Raw genomic sequence first — 20814 nt, 5'->3', positions numbered from 1 at the left:
TGTGATGGAATAAGTTTCCTTCTAAAACTTTTAAAAACGTATTTGTGCAAAACAAAAAGGTTGAATTATTGCCCCAAAACAGAACAGAAGCAACGAATGGCCTTTTCAAGGTCAAAGATACTTGGAGAGTGTTTAAAATTAGCAATACAGAGACAGACTAGAATGAATTCAACATTTGTTTGCTTTTTCTGGCATCTAGAGGGAAAGCCAAGTACTGCTAGAGATTAAACATTTCTGACTCTGAGAGTCGGAGTTCATAGGAACAAGAAAATGGAAAGTTCCGATGGGAACTATTCAGGCAGCCACTCTTTCCTCAGAGTAATTGGGATTTAAGTTACCCACCTCCTTTGGTTCAGGAAGAGGTACTGACCCTTAAGGAGTATATTTCACCATGCCTGTTTTCAATTATACACTGTATGTTAGAGTGTGAGGACACAATATTTAAGAGCCTATGACGATGTGAATATGAACCTCTGTGGCACCAATCAAGGGTCCAGTGGGCACAGAAAACATCAGAAGACATCGTCAAAGTCAGGGTAGGTTGGGATCAAAGTCAGTTCTTAAAAATTATAAGAGACCCAAGCCTGATGGACTACTTTCTGGGGACAAAAGTAGGAGATTGACACACATAAAGCAGGGATAGTTATTAACCTGGGGAAGATGTCCGCCATCAAAGCTGGAAATTATAAGGAACCCATACTGGAAGGTCTAAATGCCAGGACTTTTATCTAGTGAGAAATGCAGGCTTCTGTGGTAGAAGTGCAGTGGAACATTTCAGAAAGACTTATGAGACGAACAGAGAGGGATGCACAGTGTCTCCTTGTTAGCTTCAGCTTGACACAGCCCACAGGTACTTGAGGGAGTCTCAATGGGAAAAATGCCTCAGACAGGCCTGTGGATCTACCTGAGGCTTTTCCTTGATTGGCAATTGACATCGGAAGGCATTGCCCACTGTGGGCGGTGCCAGCATTAAGCAGCTTTCCCCAGACTTGCTGCCCTAACTTCTCAGGTGTTGGATAAAACACGCCCTCTACTCCCAAGCTGACTTTCGCCATGGTATTATCACAGCAAGAGAGAAGTTTAACACAGTGGTATGGTTTCAATGCATAGCCTAAAGCTCAGGTCTTAGAAACACCTCAAATTCCTCTGTTGATGGTACTGAGAGGCAGAAACTGAGCACAGGTGAGGTCATACGGGTGGGTCCTCCGGATGTTATTAGCAGCTTTACAGGCACAGAGACTGAAGAGGGCGTGTTCCTTCCCACCATGCTGACATGGCAAGGTCCTTCTCAAATGTACCACCTAGGCACTGGCCCTCCCTGCCTCCAGAACACCCTCTGGTGCTGCTTCTTCCGATCACTCACGATCCCTCCTTCCCTAGAAATCTTACTGCCCACCTGCCCTCCACCCTAATATTCCATAAGGTAACATTCAGGAAGAAGGACTAGTGATGTTTGACCTCTCAAGAAACACCCACTTAAATAAACGATAACTCAACGACAGAATCTAAGTATCATGTTAGTGACTCCCATGATCTTTCATGCTAACCCAGCTGAGGAAATCTATCTCTACTGAGGGACAAGCAGGTCTCTAAAGGGAAAAAAGTAAAATAGGGAGGGAGGGAAGGAGGGAGGGAGGGAAGGAGGGAGGGAGGGAGGGAGGGAATCAGAAAAACATTCTTTGGGGCTGGAGATGGCTCCACGGTTGAGTGATGGCTGCTCTTGGAGAAGCATGGATTCAGGTTCCCAGCACCCACATTAGGTGGCTCACAACCACCTGTAACTCCAGTTCCAAGGTGGCATCTGATACCCTCAGAGCTCTACGGGAATCTAAGGGCACATGGTGCACCTAAACTCATACAGGCAAAGACACACATAAAAACAAACTACTTCTTCATTCTTCTGTTTGGGTCAGTCAAAGAACGGAAAAGTGGAAAGTAAATAAATATTTTCAGAGTCCATGTCAGTATTTAATACAAACATGAGAGACAAAATATAGCCGAGTGTATCAGTTGGTGTGGATTTGGAAACAACATAGGTAAAAAACATCTCAGTGTGTCCAAGCAAGTAAAAGGAACGCAAGGGAATTAACATGGCTATTGATGACAAAGGAGAGATCAGAGGCTTTAAGAAACTATATTACTCTCAGTGTAACAGGTTAAAGCAGTAACAAGAATAGACTAGTACAAACATCTTTACACACAGCGGCAGCCGCTCCAGCATTTTCCTCCCGAGAACTACCTGATTTTACGTGTTAAAGACAAGCCATCAGAGCAGAAGCCAAACCAAATCAGAAGAATTGGTGGAAACTCAAAACATGATGAGTAAAGATGGCAAAACACTTAGGAGGACCAAGAATTATAAAAACTTTTACTATTATTAAAATTATTAAAAAAAAAAAGTTAAGTGCTTGGTTACTTGTCAGGAAGAAATTTCATCAGCCTGATTTAAAAAACAAAAACCAAAAAACCCAGGAAGGCATTAGTATTTCCTGCTATTCTCCAATTTTCCAATTGTAGTTTCAGCTATTTGGTAGTAACTATGTAATCAGGTGACAAACACTTATTTTCCAAGGGTATGGACCTGCCCTGTGTCAACATGGCGTACATGGAAAATCACCTCAAGAGTAAGCCGAGCAGGCCTCGCGACACCTGTCTCTCAGTGTTGCATTATTTTCCATTCCTCTCTGGCAGGACAGAAGCTCATTGGCTCAAAAAACCCATAGGCCTGCAGTGAGTTCTCATGCCACCAAGCATGCCTACTGTCCTTTCTCTTACGCACGGGGCTGGAGAACATGATGAAATCTATTTGCCTGGATTAACCACAGAAATAATGTGGCATCACAGTCCCTAGTAAGGGTTCAAAACAAAAAACAAGCCATGTTAGTGAAATTAGGAAAAGCTTGAGAGGGGTTTAATTCCAAAAGTCCATACTTTTGGCCTCTAGATAGTTTTACATCATTATCTCCAATGCACATTCTGATTTTATAAATAGGAATTATTTTCCAATATACACTGGTCACTTACTAAGACAAGCCAGGTATTTTTACTAACTATGGCACAGTTAACGGAACACAAATGTCAGTAAGTCAGTCTCAAAGTGGGGCAAATTCACAATGGAGAGAAGCTAATGAACAAATCCCTAGAAGCTCCCATGGATTTGTAGGTTATAGCTCTTATAATTTTAACTTTTGTGACACTTTGGAGTCGGGTTCTCTTGGTGGGTCCAGGGTGGCCTCAGACTCATCTTCACCCTAACTCCCCAGCACTGGAATTACACATGTATGTCACAGACGGGCTCTTCTAAACCTCCACTAATCTTCTCAACTGACTTCTTACTAGAGCCTGTAGTCTGTTACAGGGTTTCAGTTATGAGTTGAAAATAGGTGTGTCCCAGTACTTTATTACATTGTGCTTATTTGCTTTGGAAGGACGTGTGTGAGCTCAATTCCACCAGTGTGCAAGCAGAGGATCAGAGGGCACCCTTGAGTTGATTCTCTCAGTCCACTGTGTGAGTCCTGAGACTCAAACTCAGGTTGTCAAGCTTGGTGGTTGACCTTTAAAGCAACTACCCGTCCTGAATTCATGCAGTGTTCCAGAAAGAAATACCTGAATTTGCTGCCCAGAAAGTGCTAAGCTGAATGGACCAGAATGTGTGGTGCACAGGACAACTGCTGCTGCTGGCTGAGAACCTTCTTCATGTGCCGTGTGGTCGGGCCTACTGTGGCTGTATGTGCATCACCACATACTTTTATTCCTGTCTTTAGTCCCTAGACAATGCAACCATTTTTTATACTTTATTAAGTATAAGCTATCTAGAGATCATGTAAGTGTATGGGAGAATATGTGTAGCTTATATACACACATTATGCTACCTGAAGTACAGAATGTGAACACCTGTAGACTCTGGCACCCACGAGGCATTCCTGGACAAATCCCTCAGTGACACCAAGATGACTGCAGCTGAACTTTACCTACAAACTTCAAAAACTAAAAGGACTATGTTGTACACAACATCCAATGGGAATATAAACATTACTTTTCAATCCTTTCCACACTTCTAAAAACATATTTAATTTAATAGTATTAATGTAGAAATTCATTTCAAATTTCAGCATCAAGGAATAAATCAATAAAACTGCATTTTAACACCAAACAAACACATCTTGGACACCTCATAGTATAAAATTCAGCTTTAAGCAGGAATGGCTACTGTGTAACAAATACTGCTCATACCAAAAGTGCTGGTGACAAAGAATTCAGTGTGTTCTCCCACAGAGTGTTTGCATACATACCCATCTCTGAAACTGTAATAGGATTTTAAATGTTTAAGGTGCTTGAGGCCGCACTAGCTGGGATGCAATTGTAGCAACTGAGCCAACAAATCTGCAGCTACTTTCTACTGTGTGGCATTTGTGGAGCTGGAGCGCCCTCTACTGGTAAGGAAGAGGACACACTCATCAGCTGTCCTCCGTGTATTTTTTCATTGATTCGAAGTTCACATCCATCCTGAAGCATCCGAATTGCTATTCTAGCAATATTCCTAGAGTCATCAAGACCACTGTGAGGCCGCCCATCATAATCCATTCCTAATTTTTCAAGCATTATTGTCAGTTTAGTTTGGCTTCTAGGAACCTGGAAAATAAAAAGCTTAGTAAGTATTTTAAGTACTCTGAACAGTTAAACTGAAAACTAAGAAACAAAACAGTCAATAGTACCCTATTCTACTTTTCCCAGAGAAAAGCAATTTCACTAAGGCACAAGACAAAAACTTCAAGACAGCAATTATGAATATGCTCAATGACCTTAACAAGAATATTCCTGAAGACCAGAAAATAAACGATTGGATGAAATAATAAAAACAATTCAAGGCATGAAAGTAAAATCTAAAAGAGAAATAGAAGCATTAAAGTCAAACTGGCACGTGTGGTGAAACAGGCCTTTAATCCCAGCACTCGGGAGGAAGAGGCAGGAAGATCTATCTGTGAGTTTGAGGCTAGCCTGGTCTACATAGTGAGTTCCTGCACAGTCAGAGCTACGCAGTAAGATCCTGACTCTAAAAGACAAAAACCAAAAATATAACTCGATTCAGTAAGTCAAAATAAAAAAACTCGGAGGAAACTGAGGTGGAAGGGAGAATTTCAGGTCATAAAAACACTATAAAAGAAAAGATCAATCAAAAGAAAACGATAAACAAAACAGAACAAAAAAAAAAAAAAAAAAAAAAACCAAATGAAAACCACACAAGACACCTGGGATAGGAGACTATGAAAAGACCAATCCTACAAATACTGATACAAAGGAAGAAGAAACCTAGGTCAAAGGCCCAGAAAATATTTTTAACAAAATCATAAAATAAAAGAAAAATCCCCAAAGCTAAAGAAAGAGATTCCCATTGAGGTTGAAGGGACATACAGAACATCAAATGCACAGGCCCAGAAAAGAAACTCCCCATGGGACTTAATAATCAAAACACTTATACGCACAGAACAAAGGAAGGATATTAACAGCTGCAAGGGAAAAAGACCAAGTCCCATATAAAGGCGACCACTAGCATGACACCGGAGTTCTCAGGAGACTCTGATGCACACACACTGAAACAGCACAGACACCAGCAGACCACCACTCACTAAACCATCAATCATAGTCGCAGAAGAAAGAAAAACAGTTCGTGGACTCCACTACACAGGCATTTGGGCTGGCACAGCCTTGAGCTAGAGAGTTCCATGTCCACTGTCCAGCTGTAACTTTGAGGTATTAGCCAGGGGAACAAATTAAAAATGGTGATGTTGAGAAGGTGTGGCCACGCTGTGGAACAGGGAGGCAAGCCAAGACTGAATCAACTCTCAGTGGTCGGGGCGGAAGACGAGGTAGGCCGCTGGACCTCCAACACAGGTGTCAGCGAAACAAAGGCACCCCAGGGAGGAGGAGTACTGTCACTGCTTCTCCTGCCCCGCCCAGCCGCCATCAGAGAAGCCTCCTGGCACAGCAGATGGGAATTAACAGAAACCCACGACTGGACAATGTGCAGAGTGAGACCTTGGAGCACTCAGTACTAAGCAGGTGTCTCCATCAAACCCCTCCCCTCAGGGTTCAGGGAGCTACGCAGAAGAGGTGAAGGAGCCAGGGGTGAAGGACGACTCCAAGGAAACAGTGTCTTTCTGACAACAGAACTGATGCCTATGTGAACTCAGAGACTAGGCAGCATGCACAGGGCCTGTGAAGTGAAATGGGGACCCAGTGCCAAGGCTGAAGGGACACAGGCTCCCACCCTAACCAAAGCTCCCCGTAACTGATACACACTAGCACAGAAGGATTAAGTTTTCTCCAACAGAGTCTCATTGAGACTCTTGGTACTTTTTGTCTCAGTTTGGGGCATTTTTTGTCTTATTGGTAGTTTGCTTGTATACTTTGGATTGTATTTTTGTGAGTTCTTGTGTGTTTTTGAGAGAGAGAAGGAGCACAGAGTTGGGTGGGTGGGGAGGATTTGGGAGTTGAAAGGGGAAAATTGTGACCAGAAATATTTATAAAAATTGTTTCCAATTAAAAATGGAAATTCTAATAAAAATGATAGAATAGTGCTCAACTTTCTGCAGAGATGGGGTGCTACTTCAAAAACTACTGATGGATTTATATTTAGATTTATATACCTGGGTACATATGATGCCTAAACATGGGGACATTTGCTCAACTGTCTGAGAACCTAGAGAGACTCCTGTGCCCTGCAGTTGTGGTCACTCGCACGTTACATCCAGTGCTTAAATAAGGAAGCATGTCTCGACTATACCAGTTTATATGATCTTAAGTTATGTCCAAATTGACTGTGGCCGAAGAAAGAAAAACAAAGCATAGAAATTGTGACAGCTATTTCATCCTTTACTTCAAAACCAGCATTTTAATGAAGAAAGGGGTCCATAAAACACTTCTATAATTTTATAAATACACGCACACAGAGAAAAATCAAAATTTTAAAAACCTAAATTTTTTAATATGCATACAAAATCACAGCTGAATATATATGTAAAATTGAGCAAATATGATCAGCATAACTAATTTAAAAAGTAAAATTTTTACCTTATAAAAGTTTCCGTATGACTTTCGAATATTGATCCACTTTTTAGCAAAAGGAGGGTATTTGAGCCTGCTGAGTTGGCACTGGATGTTCAGGAACTTACTCATATCCCAGGAACTTATAAAGAGAAAGGGGATAAAGTAAACACTACACCAGTACTACAAAGAATATTTTAAGTTGTTCTTTCTGTGTTCTACTTACATTGACCTTCTCATATTCACACAAAATACCAAGCTGAGAACTTACTAACCTTGATTCCCAGAAAAATTTTTAAGCTTAAAAAAGAAAAAATGCAGTTATTTTCTTCACCAAGGCTCCTCATCTTGATTACTCGTGGCTCTGATTCCTGTCAAACTGTCACCTTGCTGAGTTCTTTTGTGTAACTGCTAGACTTGCATATTACACCAAACTTATCATTTTAGTTAAGTTCTTTAAGAGTATGTCCTGACACAAAACATGTAAGCAACTAACATGGAGACAAATTTTAAGGGTGAACATACAACCTGGCCTGCTATTCCTCTACTGTGCTTACTGCAGGGTGTAGTACACACTACTTAATCCTAGCACTATAGCGGCTGCAGCACACAGACCAGCCTGCGCCCCACAGTGAAGCCTTGTCTCAGAATCAAACCCCCAACTGAGTGTGCAATGTGCAAATCAGTGACCTCGAAGTCACTCTCAGGCAGAGTCAAGAACAGCTGCAAATTTTACAACCCCGCAACTCACTGCTATAAAATCAAAACCAACTACAAACCCTAGGGTACTCTTCCTCTGTGTATTTTTAACAGCCATCATCAGCCCTCACCAGACAATTGCCTGAGCTGCCTAATTGTTTTGGGGGCATCAATTACTGTTTTTGCTACTGTTCTAATTAAAAAGCAAAACAAACAAAACACCGATTTTGAATGATCTGTCCCAGAATTTAAGGTCATATGTGAAGAGCTCTATGTCTTCTATGCCAACAACTTAACATGGGGGCCCACACCACCACGGCAGACACTAGACCAGAAGCTCTTTAGGGCTCTTTTCTTCACCTTTGATGACACTGTGGTACAGTGACCTTGGCACAATGTCTGTGCCCCCTCCAACCCTTCAGATCTTCCTATTAGTTCTTCATTTTCCCTTTTCCTTTTCTTATTTGGAGAAGAGGCACAAGTATAGCTGAGGTTTCCCTCCAATTCACTACGTAGGCTGACCTTGAATTCCTAATCCTCCTGCCTCCAACTCTCAAGTGGGGAACAACCCTTTCTTGTGCACTGATTCCTGGGGACTTACTAAGTAACACTGCACAGACCATCTAGACACTCAATGAGTAAGAGCCTCTTCTGCTAAACAGGAAGGAAATCGTGTTTTCCTACTTACCCATCTGTTAATATGCAGTATTTGTACTTAGTTCCTAACTCCTTTGACTTCATCCACTCAATTACTTTTTTCAGGACTTGAGGGAAAGCATCAGCTCTGTCTACCTGATCCTGAAGACAGAAGGAGAACAAGATTAGGGCAGCTACTGCTTGTGGCCCTGCAACACACCCAGGCATAAACCAGAGAGAACAAACAGTTCCTGAACTGTTAAACTCTGTGATTTCAATGACTTAGACCTACTTACCACCTAAATGTTAATCTGAGAAAATTAACTCATTTTTATGGCCAAGAATTAAAGACTGCTTTCAAGGGAGTATACAACTCTCCCAAAATTAAGAAATAAGATCGTCCTGGTTTTGTTAATGACACAGGTGACCTAGAGTCACTGGAAAGAGTGAAGCTCTACACAAGGATTGCTAGACCAGACTGGCCTGTGGGCACTGAACTATGTGTAGAGAGAGTGAAACTAATGAAGGATCCAAATAAATTTTAAAAGACCTATATATTAAAACATAAACAAAAACCAGAGATAGACCACCAAAGGTATATAGTCAAGATTGTAAACAGACATGTTCCAAACCCTATCTGAGTATAGCACTGACACTTATCTTACTAAAGCTCCATTTTACAACTGAATTCTTTTCTTTGTTTTTCAGGACAGGGTTTGTCTGTGCAATAGCCCTAGTTGTCCTAGAACTATGGACATGGCTGACTCAAACTCACAGAGATCTGCCTCCTGAGTGCTATGATTCAAGGCGAGCACCACACCCGCCTAGTTTACAACTAACATCTCAACTGCATCATTACAACTCTGGGGGTGGGGAGGAGGGAGTAACAAAAACGCTAGCATGTGTAGTTTGGCTTTGACTTTGTTTCTGAAGAGAGGCTCTGTCAGTGCTGCCCAAGCTGGGCTCAAATGTCTGAGCTCAAGAGGGCATCTAGCCTCCAAATTGAGCCCCTTACTCCCTTAGCAAGTGAAACTATAGCACACACCACTGCACCAGACCTAAGGCCTTGTTTGTTTAAAAAAATTGTCATTATTATTTGTTACTACAGATAATTATTGATTTATTATTTTACAAAGCCCTTTAGTTGCCTGTGCATGAGTACTTGGCCTTCATGTGCCCCGTGTGCATGTTCAGTGCCCATGGAGGCCAGAAGAGAGCACTGGAACCTGGATCTGGAGTTACAGACAGTTGTGAGTGACCATGTGGGTGCTGGGGATTGAATCCATGTCCTCTGAAAGAACAGCCAATGCTCTTAACTGCTGAACCATCTCTTAAACCATCTCCTATTTATTGTTTTAATCACAGTATGAAAGAAAGACTTTTACCCAATAAGGAAAACAACACATTAAATCGCTCATAATGATATTTTTATACTATTCACAAAAATAAGTCAAATTTAAAATTTTCTTTTCAAATTCAAAATAAACAAGCACCCACCACCAAAACTAATAGAAATTAAGAGAATTATCACCTGAGTAATTCCAGTGAGACTGATGCAGAAATCTGAGAGCTGTGAGTTAACTTCTGGCCTCACATACTGCTGAAACGTGTCTTCCTGCGGGGAGGGACACAGGGAAAGCGTTTCCTGTGACTACTACGGACACACACGCAAAACAAATCCAGCCACAGCAGAAATACATAGCTATTCACGGCAGAACTTCCCCAACAAAAAGTCCTGTGATATTTAAATGTAAAGACAGTTTATTTTGTTTTTTAAAAACATCATGTCAGCAAACCTTCAAAGTTGAGGTAAATATTTTCTTGGCATGAAAATGTTGGTCATTTTGTTTACAGTATGTTCAGAACATTTAAGCCTACTGAAGTTGGTGCATTACGATAATGGGTTTTAAAAATGATACTTTTTTTGAAATTATGAGGTTTCAGTCATAGGAAATCAGTTTGAGATTGAACAAACAAAATACATGGGTTTAATAATAAATAAATTCATAAAACAGGAGATAATCATATGTAAGATGCTAAATCATACATGGAATATGTTTTTTATTTAAAGTTAAAACAGGAGTCATGGCAAGGTTTTTAAAGGGTCCTTGGGCCACTGTGTTGAAATTAGCTGCTAACAAGGATAGAACACAGACCTACTGATGAAGAATTGCCCAGAAGCCTGAAATAGGTAGGCAAGAGAACTAAGAGATCCTTCCTAAACAAAATGGGAGGAGGGAACCATCTCCCCAAAGTTATCCTGACTGTCACACATGGGCTGTGGCGTGCACGCGCACGCACACACACACATACACACACATGCAAACACAAGCCCACATCTTCATAAGTTTTTTTAAAGAGAGTATACAGTTTAAGTTTGATTGAATGGAGTGGATAAAAGAGATGACGGGAAGAAAGCAAATGAAGACAGAAAGGTAGGGAACTTACTGAAGGGTTTTCCATAAATAGAGAAGAGGGATAGTAGCAGTAGAGTGGAGGAAGAAGACAACATGAGAACACGCAGAAGGCAATGCACCCGACTGTCTAGTGCTACGTCAGTGCCCCAAGCTCAGAGAACAAATGGAATCATCTGAGTTAGCCAGGACACCTGCCTGCACAGCTGCCATTTTCCCTTTTGACTATTAATCTGTTTTAGAGTAGACAATTTTAGAAATAGGCCAGATCATGCAGGTGAAACAAATAGTAAAGACCCACTTCAACGTATGAGGAGAGAACTCCCCAAAGGGGGATGGAGATGAAGAGCATAACACATTTCCATGTACAAGGCCTTTCTGGACTTAGTGACTAGATAGAGGCCTTATGACATCTTCTTGATCACATTTTAAAGGTAAGAAGTATGTTTAGGAGTACATTCTATGATGCCCTGAACTAACAATGCAGTGCCAGCAATCCCATAGGGTATGCAAAGTCTGGTTTGGGAATTTAGGTCCAGCTATATTTCTACAAACTATCCTCCACCCTCACTGAACATCAAAACTGCCTACAGTGCTCTAAGAAGTCAGCTGATACCAAGGGCCGTCCACAGAACCAGACTCTTACCTCTGGGGCCAGGGGCAGGCACCAGGGTGTCTTTGTCACTTCCCTAGAGACTGCCATCTACTCAGCTGTTCTGAGCACCAGAAAAGCAGGCCCTTGATTCGCTTCATTATGGTTTCTCTATTAAATAACCATGCTGATAGGGAACACACAGCAATGTGCAAAAATCACCTTTTTGAATTCTATTTCCAGCTAAAATGGCAGACAGGTGCTTCCAGTTTCCTACCAAACACCAGAACAGTTGCTACTAAAATTAGATAAAAACACAACAATTCACTTACTATTTCTAAGGTGTGCGTATTCAATAGAACAACAGGAAATTCGATGATTTCATGTATGAACTCAGCTGGGTTTCCCTCTTCACAAGTAGCTTCAAAGTCAATAATACAAATGTAGTCATAGTAACTGTCCACATAACTGCTTTCTTTCAACATCAACTTCTGCTTCTTGTAATAGTTTTTCAATCTCTTCTTTAGGACATCCTTAACCCCTCTAAAAAACAGAAGATTAGGTAAACGTTACAGTCGAGAATCCTAAGTCCTAACTGCAGGCACTAGGTTGAGCAGTCCAAATCACAGCACAACTAATGAACACTAGCTAAGACAAATGGAGGGAAGGAAAATCTCAAAGCTAAGTTAGCAAAGAGCTAATGAAAACAAAATGCTTAACGCGACAAATTTTCCTTCACAAGAGTTTTGTCTTCATTATATCTAGTATTTTAAGCCATTAACTGTGCACATACATGCGTGCACACAAACACTGCCTTATATGTTAAAACATATATGATATAAAAACTGAAGATAACTGGACAAACTGTAGTGTTGAGTGAGAAAATGCAGACACAATGAACATATTGTACTCCTTCTTCTGGTATTCATGGGTTAGACAACTAAACAAACAAAAAATTCTTAAGGGTATGAAAGCATTACGGCCCTAAAGTTGAATGTCATATAGCTACTTGAAAAGTAATTTAGGATACGCCACCCTAGAGCCCTCTAGAGTGAACACTAACATACTCACAGGTCGACTACAAGTAGGTTCCTTTTTTTTGTCACATTGCCAGAGACTTAAAAGTCACGTTTTAAGCCATTTGCTTTCCTTTCTTACCTACCACTGAACAAGAACCCTACCTATGAAAGCTGATATCAACCAGCTGCTTGTCTTGAGACTGTTTTAGTGTTTACTCTTTTAAGAGACAGGATCTCATTATATAGTCCTGGCTGTCCTGGAACTCATTATGCATAGTGGTATATTATTTATGCTTTAATAAATAAAGCTTGCCTGAAGATCAGAGGGCAAAGCAGACATACTAGTCAGCGATACAAGCCTGGCAGTGGTAGTGCACGCCTTTCATCCCAGCTCTTCTGAAGCAGAGGGATCTCTGTGAGTTCAAGGCCACCCTGGGCACACAAGACTGAACTTGTCTAAAAGAGAAACAGAGCTCATACATAGGTGATCCCAGCACTTGTAATCACATGCCTTTAATCCCAGCACTCCTTTAGTCCCAGCACTATGGAGGTGGAGGTGGAGACAGGAGAGATATGGCTGGGCAAAGAAAGAATATAAAGGGGAAGAGACAGGAACTCAGTGGAGTGCATAGTCTTCAGGATTCACAGACAGGATTTCAGCCATTGCAGTCTACAGATTTGGTAGAGGTAAAAGGTTTCTCTAATGGTTGGCTGTTTTCTGATCTTCAGGTTGAACCCAAATATCTGCCTCAGGGTACTTATTATTCATGTTTACAATTATGTAGACCAGACTGACCTTGAACTTGGAGATACACCTGCCTCTGCCTCCCAGTTACTGGAAGTAAAGGCATACACATGACCAGCATTTTAGTGTTTTCTTGACACATTATCAAAACAGAAAAGTCCCTCGACCCTTTTCACATTAAGACATCGAGTGACCTGCAAGACGTGACTACTTTTATTTTTCTCTCCATCCATCTATCTATCTATCTATCTATCTATCTATCTATCTATCTATCTATCTATCTATCTATCTATCGTTTCTCTAAAGAAATGGCACTGCAAACCTGATGTAGCACAAACACTGAACTAGCTGCCCTGGGTAAAAACTTCTCCCTAACATCCGCCTGGCTCCTCCTTATCCAAATGCCATGGTTACCAGGTCAACTTCTGAACACTGCCTGAACGAGGTTGTCCTCAATCCTCTCCACAATGGCTTCTCTTAGTTTCCCGGACTATGGCAGAGGCTGCCTGTGATCACAGCCTGCAACATACCGTTTCACCTGACTTAAAAACTGAGCACTATGGGGCTGGAGAGACGGCTGAGCGGTTAAGAGCACTGGTTGCTTTTCCAGAGGTCCTGAGTTCAATTCCCAGCAACCACAAGGTGGCTCACAACCATGTGAAATGAAATCTGATGCCCTCTTCTGGCCTGCAGGCAGACACAGACAGAATATTGTATACATAATAAATAAATAAATATTAAAAAAAAGAGAACTGAGCACTAATTCAATTTTCCCTGCAGGTCATCCTCAGTGGCTTCCCTGCATCACAAGGAATAAGGGACTTCAGCATAGGGCTCCTTCATGTTGCTCGAGGTACCATTTCAGAATCACTGTCAAACATTCCTTCTCCCCACAGCACGCTGTAAGCTGTGGATAGAGAGCACTGTGTGCTGTAGCCTTGATACACAGTGTGCTTTTGAATTCCTTAAGTTTGGTTGTACGATTAAGACACGAATATATGACTGAAAAATAGAAATTATAAGTTTTCCGTTTTTTCTTTTGTTTTTAATTTCTTTTTGCCTGAAATATGCTCTTCCCTTTCCTACTTGGCATAATTTAATGTCCCACTTCTGAACTCCTGAACACACTGTTCTGCACCCTCAGCAGCACTGTGACACTCAGATTTCCAACACTACCCTGACTGCTCTAACTGTGACATTTGTGTGTTTTCTCAAGACTGAGATTTTCTGGGTGGGGGAATGTGTCAGTGTCTAGTATAGAGCTTCCAGTTCCACACAGGCTTGTTGAGTAAATGGATAAACATGCATCTAGCTCCCATGAACTGATCTCCACACCTGGGAAGAACAAGTTTTCTCAGACATCTTCTGTAGGCCACAGGCTGTACTTTAATAACAGAAAGAGCCAAGAGAAAACAAAATCAAGACTTTCCTTACAAACTGCTGCAGACAGTCTGGAAGGCAACAAGTCCCTTCTGAAAGCTAGTGAAGAGATAAGAAGTCTACTGCCCAGAATAATGTTCTCAACTATTACACATAGTCAATTTTTTTTCTTGATATCAAACACTGTGCCTATTTCTGGATGCTAAAAGTCAGAATGCCACATACCCCAAACTTTAAGAAAACAAAACAAAAAGTGGGAAGGGGTAGAAAATAGCTCTATAAACATATGTGTCTATTTCTCAGAAGACAGAGGGTTCACTAAGCTACACTTTCCCACTCGGTACAGCTAAATGTGATGCACACAACAGTTCCTTCAGAAGCTAAAACAAAGTGAATGATTTGTATGTAAGTGAAGGATTTCCACCTGATTTCAGACAAACCTGTTATAAAAATATATGGAACTAAACAAAAATATCCTCTATCATATCAAGTAAATGACCAACTATTAAGCAAAATTTTCAAGACCAGTATGGTGAACAAGCCAGGAGGCAGAGACAGGAGGACTCAGACTATATAAGACATCTTAAAAGTAAAACTTAAGCAACATCTTTGCTACAACAGCCATGACTGTACATGTATACACTGATGGCACATTTCTAACACAGTCACATACTTTGATTCGGAGATTTCCTTTGCTATCTAAAGCAGAACAAAACAGTTGTATGCCAAGACTCAAGCTAAAGAATATAAATTACAGTTGTAATTTGAATTATCTCATAATAGGATTTTCTTTTCATTTTTAGTCTTGTCAAGGTGTTCTAAAATGAGCAGGTACTACTTCTGTAACTGTGAAGTGATTCTAGTTTTTATGAAGCAGAGGATGTACTAGCAGGTTAATGTTAGTTTTAATTACCTTGTTTCAAGTTTAAATTCTGAGAGCTTGGCTCTGAGTTCCTCCTTACTCATTCTATTAATACAGCCGTTTGCCATTGCAATCTCTTTGTAAACTGGGTCACTGAAGTCACTTCCGTTGGAGGTAATGATCTGAGATCCATCTGCATCTTTGCCATCAAGTCTACATCGCTGCTTTTTCTACGAAAAAGGGAGAGAGATAATTTACAATTAGTGCAAATATATTTTATTTTTAAAGATGCAAACTCCTAAGGGTTCTCCATGCTGTATGTTCAGTGGAGGAAAGCAGGAAGATGAAAGATGTGTTTCCAATATAATTGGCCCTGCTCTGCTCTGAGTCATGAGATTCCTCAGATGCAATGAAGCTAAGTAAAAAGAGGACAGAATTAGAGTCAGAGCATGACAGTCCGGGCCCCAGCTGGCCATTTACAGCAGCAGGGCCTTGGGCCACTGACAAGCAGTTCCCTCACCTATACAGATATACCTGTCCTAGATGGTATTTGCTAATGGTAAACAGTATTTAGGTAGCATTTACTCTAAGTATGAAATTGTGTATATAGCAGGCTAACTACTAATGAACAGTAATTTTACTTTACAGTCATCAGATTGTAAACAAGTCTTTTCACAAACAATATCCTGAAACTAAGCCAAGTTTAAGTGACCTTTTACATCACTGTGTGTATGTATCAGCGACTTCCTCAGAACTTTTCAGTCTGGCTTTATTTCACAAAGCTAACAGAACCCACCCGGAAAGAAAAGAAAACAGATTTCCGGTCCACTACTAAAACGCCACAGGACTTAAGCAAACACATGCATTCTGCTTCAAGCTCCTAAACTGTCAGACATTCATCAGTTATTCAGATCTACAGTGTTGCTTTTCTGTCATATGACTCCATTCTATTTTCCCCATGGATAGAGCTAAACCACAAACACACTAACTTCTAAAGTTAATTATGTTCTACATGCGATGCTACAAACATAAACTATGTTTTCAGCAGCGTTAGAACCAATTTATTTGCTAATAGCATATTAATGTGTACTTACTTGGCCATAATACAGTCAGTCCCTAACTTAAACTGATCTTGACAGATCAAGGTTACCCCCCACTCTCAGCAATCAACTCAATACTGCAAATGCCCAGGTTGTACTGCTAGGGGTCGTACAGAGTACTCACTCCTTTCACATTACGGGAAATGGATATGAACTTGTACATTAATTTTCTATACTGTAGAGAAGTACTTTAAAGTGTGGAACTTAAGGCTGGACTGCACTTTCTAGAATAAAAACATGACTCACCTTAAAAGTTGCTGGGTTTTTCTATACAGAAAGGTTCTATCTTGACCCTTGAATGCTCTTTCAAGTAAATACAACCTACTGTTTCGGAGGTGAGACTCTTACAGAGTAACTACAAAGTAACTACTTCTAAATAACTCCTGTTTCCACACTCTTGTTGATAAAACTACCAAAACTATGCACTACCTACTTACAAAAGAAAAGCTTTTGCATTTGCAGGTTGAAACAAAAATGCCCAAACATTAAAATGTTTCTTCTACTGGTTTACAAGGATCAAGGAAGCTAAAGTCAATGGAAATTTACTAGCTAAATCTCAAAAACAACCAACAACTCTGTGAGGCTGAAGTCAAGGGGGAATATATATATTCATCTGTTAAAAGCACGTAACAGTTAAGGTTTTAACTGGCAAAATAGTCGCTAAAATCAATCTGAACACAGGTCCGGGACACAAAGCATTCCATTACAAAGTTTCAGGACTTTGAAGACAGTGAAGTATCCTCAATTTCTCTTAGGAGAAGAAGCTCTGCAAATTAGCTTTGAAACTGACTTAGGTGATGTTATTGACAACACGGATTAGAACAAAAGGGGCATCGTTCCAGAGCCATTGAATGCAAGCCTCTGTCAGCCTTCCAAAGTACCCGGTTAACAAGCGCAGTAAGATAACGCTGTAAAGATCCGGAGGAAGAGTGGTCAGGCCAAGGGGAACACAAGATCCTTAAGGGAGAAAACTCCCTACTAAAGAAGAACACAGGGAAGTCAGAGTGGACAGCAAAGCAAAGATGTTCACTATGCAATGGGCAAAGGCGGCCATGGCAAACGGAAGGCACGGAACGATGGGAGTAAATTAGATACATTCAGACTGCTAAAAGATCACTCAAGAGCAATTTCTGCTCTTGCAAGCGGACAGGAGTTCGGTCCCCAGGATCCATGTCTAACCTCTAACTCTGGTCTTTGAAGGCACCTGCACACTCGTGGCATCCACTACACACATATGCATAAAAAAATAACATTTTTAAAGAGTATTCTGGCTACTACACGATGGTGTAAATGGAAAGAACAAAGACACTGGGAAGCATTTCCCGAACACCCACGTTTTGACGTTTTGGTTTTGACCCTACCCTTCCACGGCTGGGCAGATCATCTCCCCAGCCCCGCGAAGACCCTGGATTTCCAGTGCTCAACTCCTGCGACGAAAAAGCACGGACTTTTTAGCGTCTCCTTCACAAGCCGCAGCGCTTGCCAACACTAACCCATCAAGATGAGTAACTAAGTCTGGGGAGGCGTCTTACAGTCTCGCCGCCGTCGCGAGGATGGACAGGCGGGGTACCAAACTACTTAGGAAGCCGGTTGTGGCTGGATTCTCGAGATAGTGAGGGACCCAAGGGGAAGCTGGGGGAGGGGGGGTGAGTCCCTTCAGGAGCGGGTAGAGACGGCAGTGCGGTGGTCTGGGGCAGGCACTGGCTGCGGGGAGCACCCCAGGCGGCTAGGAACCCCACCCGGGGGTAGGCGAGCGCCGGCGCCAGCTCAGCCAATCAGCGCCGCGGGGCTGGTGGAAGGGCAGTGCGCCCGCGCAAGCCGAATGTTTACGCAGAATTCTCACTCGGAACTTCCCGCCCGACCTCCTCCCTCAAGCCGAGGCGGGCTCGCCCGGATGGCGACGGAGCCAGGGAAGCGAGGCAGCCCCGCGCGATCACCCTCACCTCCACGCTCAGCGGCCGCGGCTCCTCACACTCGGCCCGCGGCGTCTTCTGCTGAGCCGCGTCGCCGCCGCCAAGCGGCCGGCCCCGCTTGTCCTCCATGCCGCCTCTCACGCTGGGAGACGGCCGCCGACGCTCGCTCCCACGCCGCCGAGCCCCGCGAAGCCGCCTTTCTCCCTTGGAAGAAAACTACCGCGCTCGGGTTCCCGCGGCGGCTGCCACACAAACTCCGCCGGACGCCTCCTACTTCCGGGAGCGAACGGCGTCGTCACGCCGCGCAGGCGAAGTGGGCGGGAGCGTGCGCGCCTGCGCGCCAGGACGGCGGCGGGAAAGAGCCCCGGAGAGAAGCGCCCGGGGAAGTGGGCGTAGTCAATGGGCGTGGTCAAGCCGCGCTTTCCAGGGTGTGCCCATTGCCTAGGCAACGGGTGGACGCTACCCTAATTAGTGTTTGTGTCGGGTTCTAAGATCTTTTCCCCCAGTAACTCAAATAATCCGTTTATTTTCTTTCTGTAGCCAAAGTTGCTTTAAAACCGGGCAGCGTGAGCTGGGCAGTGGGGGTGCACGTCTTTAATTCCAGCACTCGGGAAGCAGAGGCAGGCGGATCTCTGTGAGTTCAAGGCCAGCCTGGTCTACAGAACGAGTGTCAGGAAAGGCACAGCTATGCATAGAAACTCTGTCCCGAAAAAAAAAAAAACAAAGAGAGAGAAAAAAGAAAAAACAAAAGAATGGCCATTATGGTCTTTGCCCTTCTGGCAAGTGGATTCCTCATGTCTAGACACCGCAGGTTCTTTTCTTGGCTAGTTACACGCTTAAATCTACAGGATTTCTCCCTTTCTGTAACTGTTTGGCATTCTCTGGCGTTCTTCAATCATTTCATTTAGGGAAATTTTTATTCATTCCACACACACACCCATTGTGTTTATGGTTACCTGAGTGTATGTCTGCACCTTGTGTTGTAGTACCCCAGGAGGACAGGAGTGGGCATTGGGTCCCCTGGGATTGGAGTTAAAACTATCTAGGAGCTGCCACATGGGTGCTGGCATTAGAAGTAAGTTCGAGAGGCAAAGGAAGAGACCACTGTTTTAATGGAAGTGCATGGGCCAGGCAAAATTTACACTTGATCAAGTGAGCATGCTCGGAAGAGTAGACACACAAGAGACAGGAAGTGTGTTTGATGTTTAATCTAACTTTGATGGTGGTTGTGTCTCTTCTGCGCTGACTGGAGTCCAATCTCACAGTCTTTTTCAATTTACTAGTCTGAAAAGAATTGGAAATGGAGGTTGGAGAAAGAGAAGTGGAGGAAGGGGAAAAGGGTCGCTGCACTAGGCATTCACAGTCCTAGAATAAAAGAAGAGTTCTTTGTGCAAACAATGGTTTTTCTGCTTCTGGAGATTGAAACATTTGCTTAAAGGTGGGGAAAGATAAAAAGATTTTAATTCTTGGCCGTAAACATAAGTTTTATAGTATTCGTAGAAACACATTAAATATTAATTTTAATCAATGTGCATGAGTATTTTGCCTACATGTACATCTGTGCACACTGCATGGACCCCGCAGTGCCAACAGAAGCCAAAACAGGGTATGAGAACCCCTGGGGTTTGGAGTTTCAGATGGCTGTCAGCTGCCCTGTGGCTGCAGGCACGGAACACTTGTCCTTTACAAGAGCAGCAAGTGCTCTTAACATCTAAGCTGGCCGGGCGGTGGTGGCGCACGCCTTTAATCCCAGCACTCGGGAGGCAGAGGCAGGCGGATCTCTGTGAGTTCGAGGCCAGCCTGGTCTACAAGAGCTAGTTCCAGGACAGGCTCCAAAGCCACAGAGAAACTCTGTCTCGAAAAAAAAAAAAAAATCTAAGCTGTATGTCCAGCCTCTTCATTGGTTCCTGAAGTGTAGCTTCCTCCAATTCTTTTCTGTCTGGGATGCATAATAGCGATACTAGCATTGTGCTTCTGAAGCCTTTTGTGTCCTTCGTGAGGTTTCAGTTTCTCATATCTTTACTTTTTTCTTCACACTGTTGAAGGTCGCTGAGGATAGACTCCTCCCCACTTCATAATCAGCAGCCTGTAGGACCAGAAAGAAACTGAAACTCCATGACTGTGGTTCCTAGTCAGAAGACTGGAATCTGAGCCAGGTCTCTAGATGAGTATCTACTCACTGAAGACATAGGAATGAGATGCCCAGTGTTGTATTTTGGTGAAGTCAGTGTAGAATCTTATTTGAAGACCTTTTTAAGGCACAGCTCGTTAGTATTGCTGCTCAGACTTATCTGAGCAGCTTTCAAGCTTTACCCCTGCCTGGGCTATCCTTGGAGCTATGACAGTTCTGCTTTCCTGGGCCAGAAAAACAGGCAGTCACGACTGGTAACTCTTGAGACCTAGGGTAAAG

The 20814-nt window shown here is 42.5% G+C and overlaps 1 protein-coding gene across 1 annotated transcript; it reads right to left on the bottom strand.

The window, feature by feature from the left end:
- Positions 1-1944: 1944 nt before the first annotated feature.
- Eri1 (exoribonuclease 1) lies at positions 1945-18691 on the bottom strand. Its single transcript, XM_038326645.1, has 7 exons — positions 18435-18691; positions 15443-15621; positions 11718-11928; positions 9911-9994; positions 8432-8541; positions 7072-7186; positions 1945-4632 (listed from the first exon to the last, which is right to left on the bottom strand). The coding sequence occupies exons 1-7, from the start codon at positions 18531-18533 to the stop codon at positions 4390-4392; spliced, it is 1041 nt and encodes a 346-aa protein (XP_038182573.1). The 5' UTR covers positions 18534-18691; the 3' UTR covers positions 1945-4389.
- Positions 18692-20814: the final 2123 nt, after the last annotated feature.

The sequence above is a fragment of the Arvicola amphibius genome, chromosome 4 (genome assembly GCF_903992535.2).
Source record: "Arvicola amphibius chromosome 4, mArvAmp1.2, whole genome shotgun sequence".
Classification (NCBI taxonomy): Eukaryota; Metazoa; Chordata; class Mammalia; order Rodentia; family Cricetidae; genus Arvicola; species Arvicola amphibius.
Note: the sequence above shows the minus strand (reverse complement) of the source record. Positions and strands in the feature narration are given on the sequence as shown.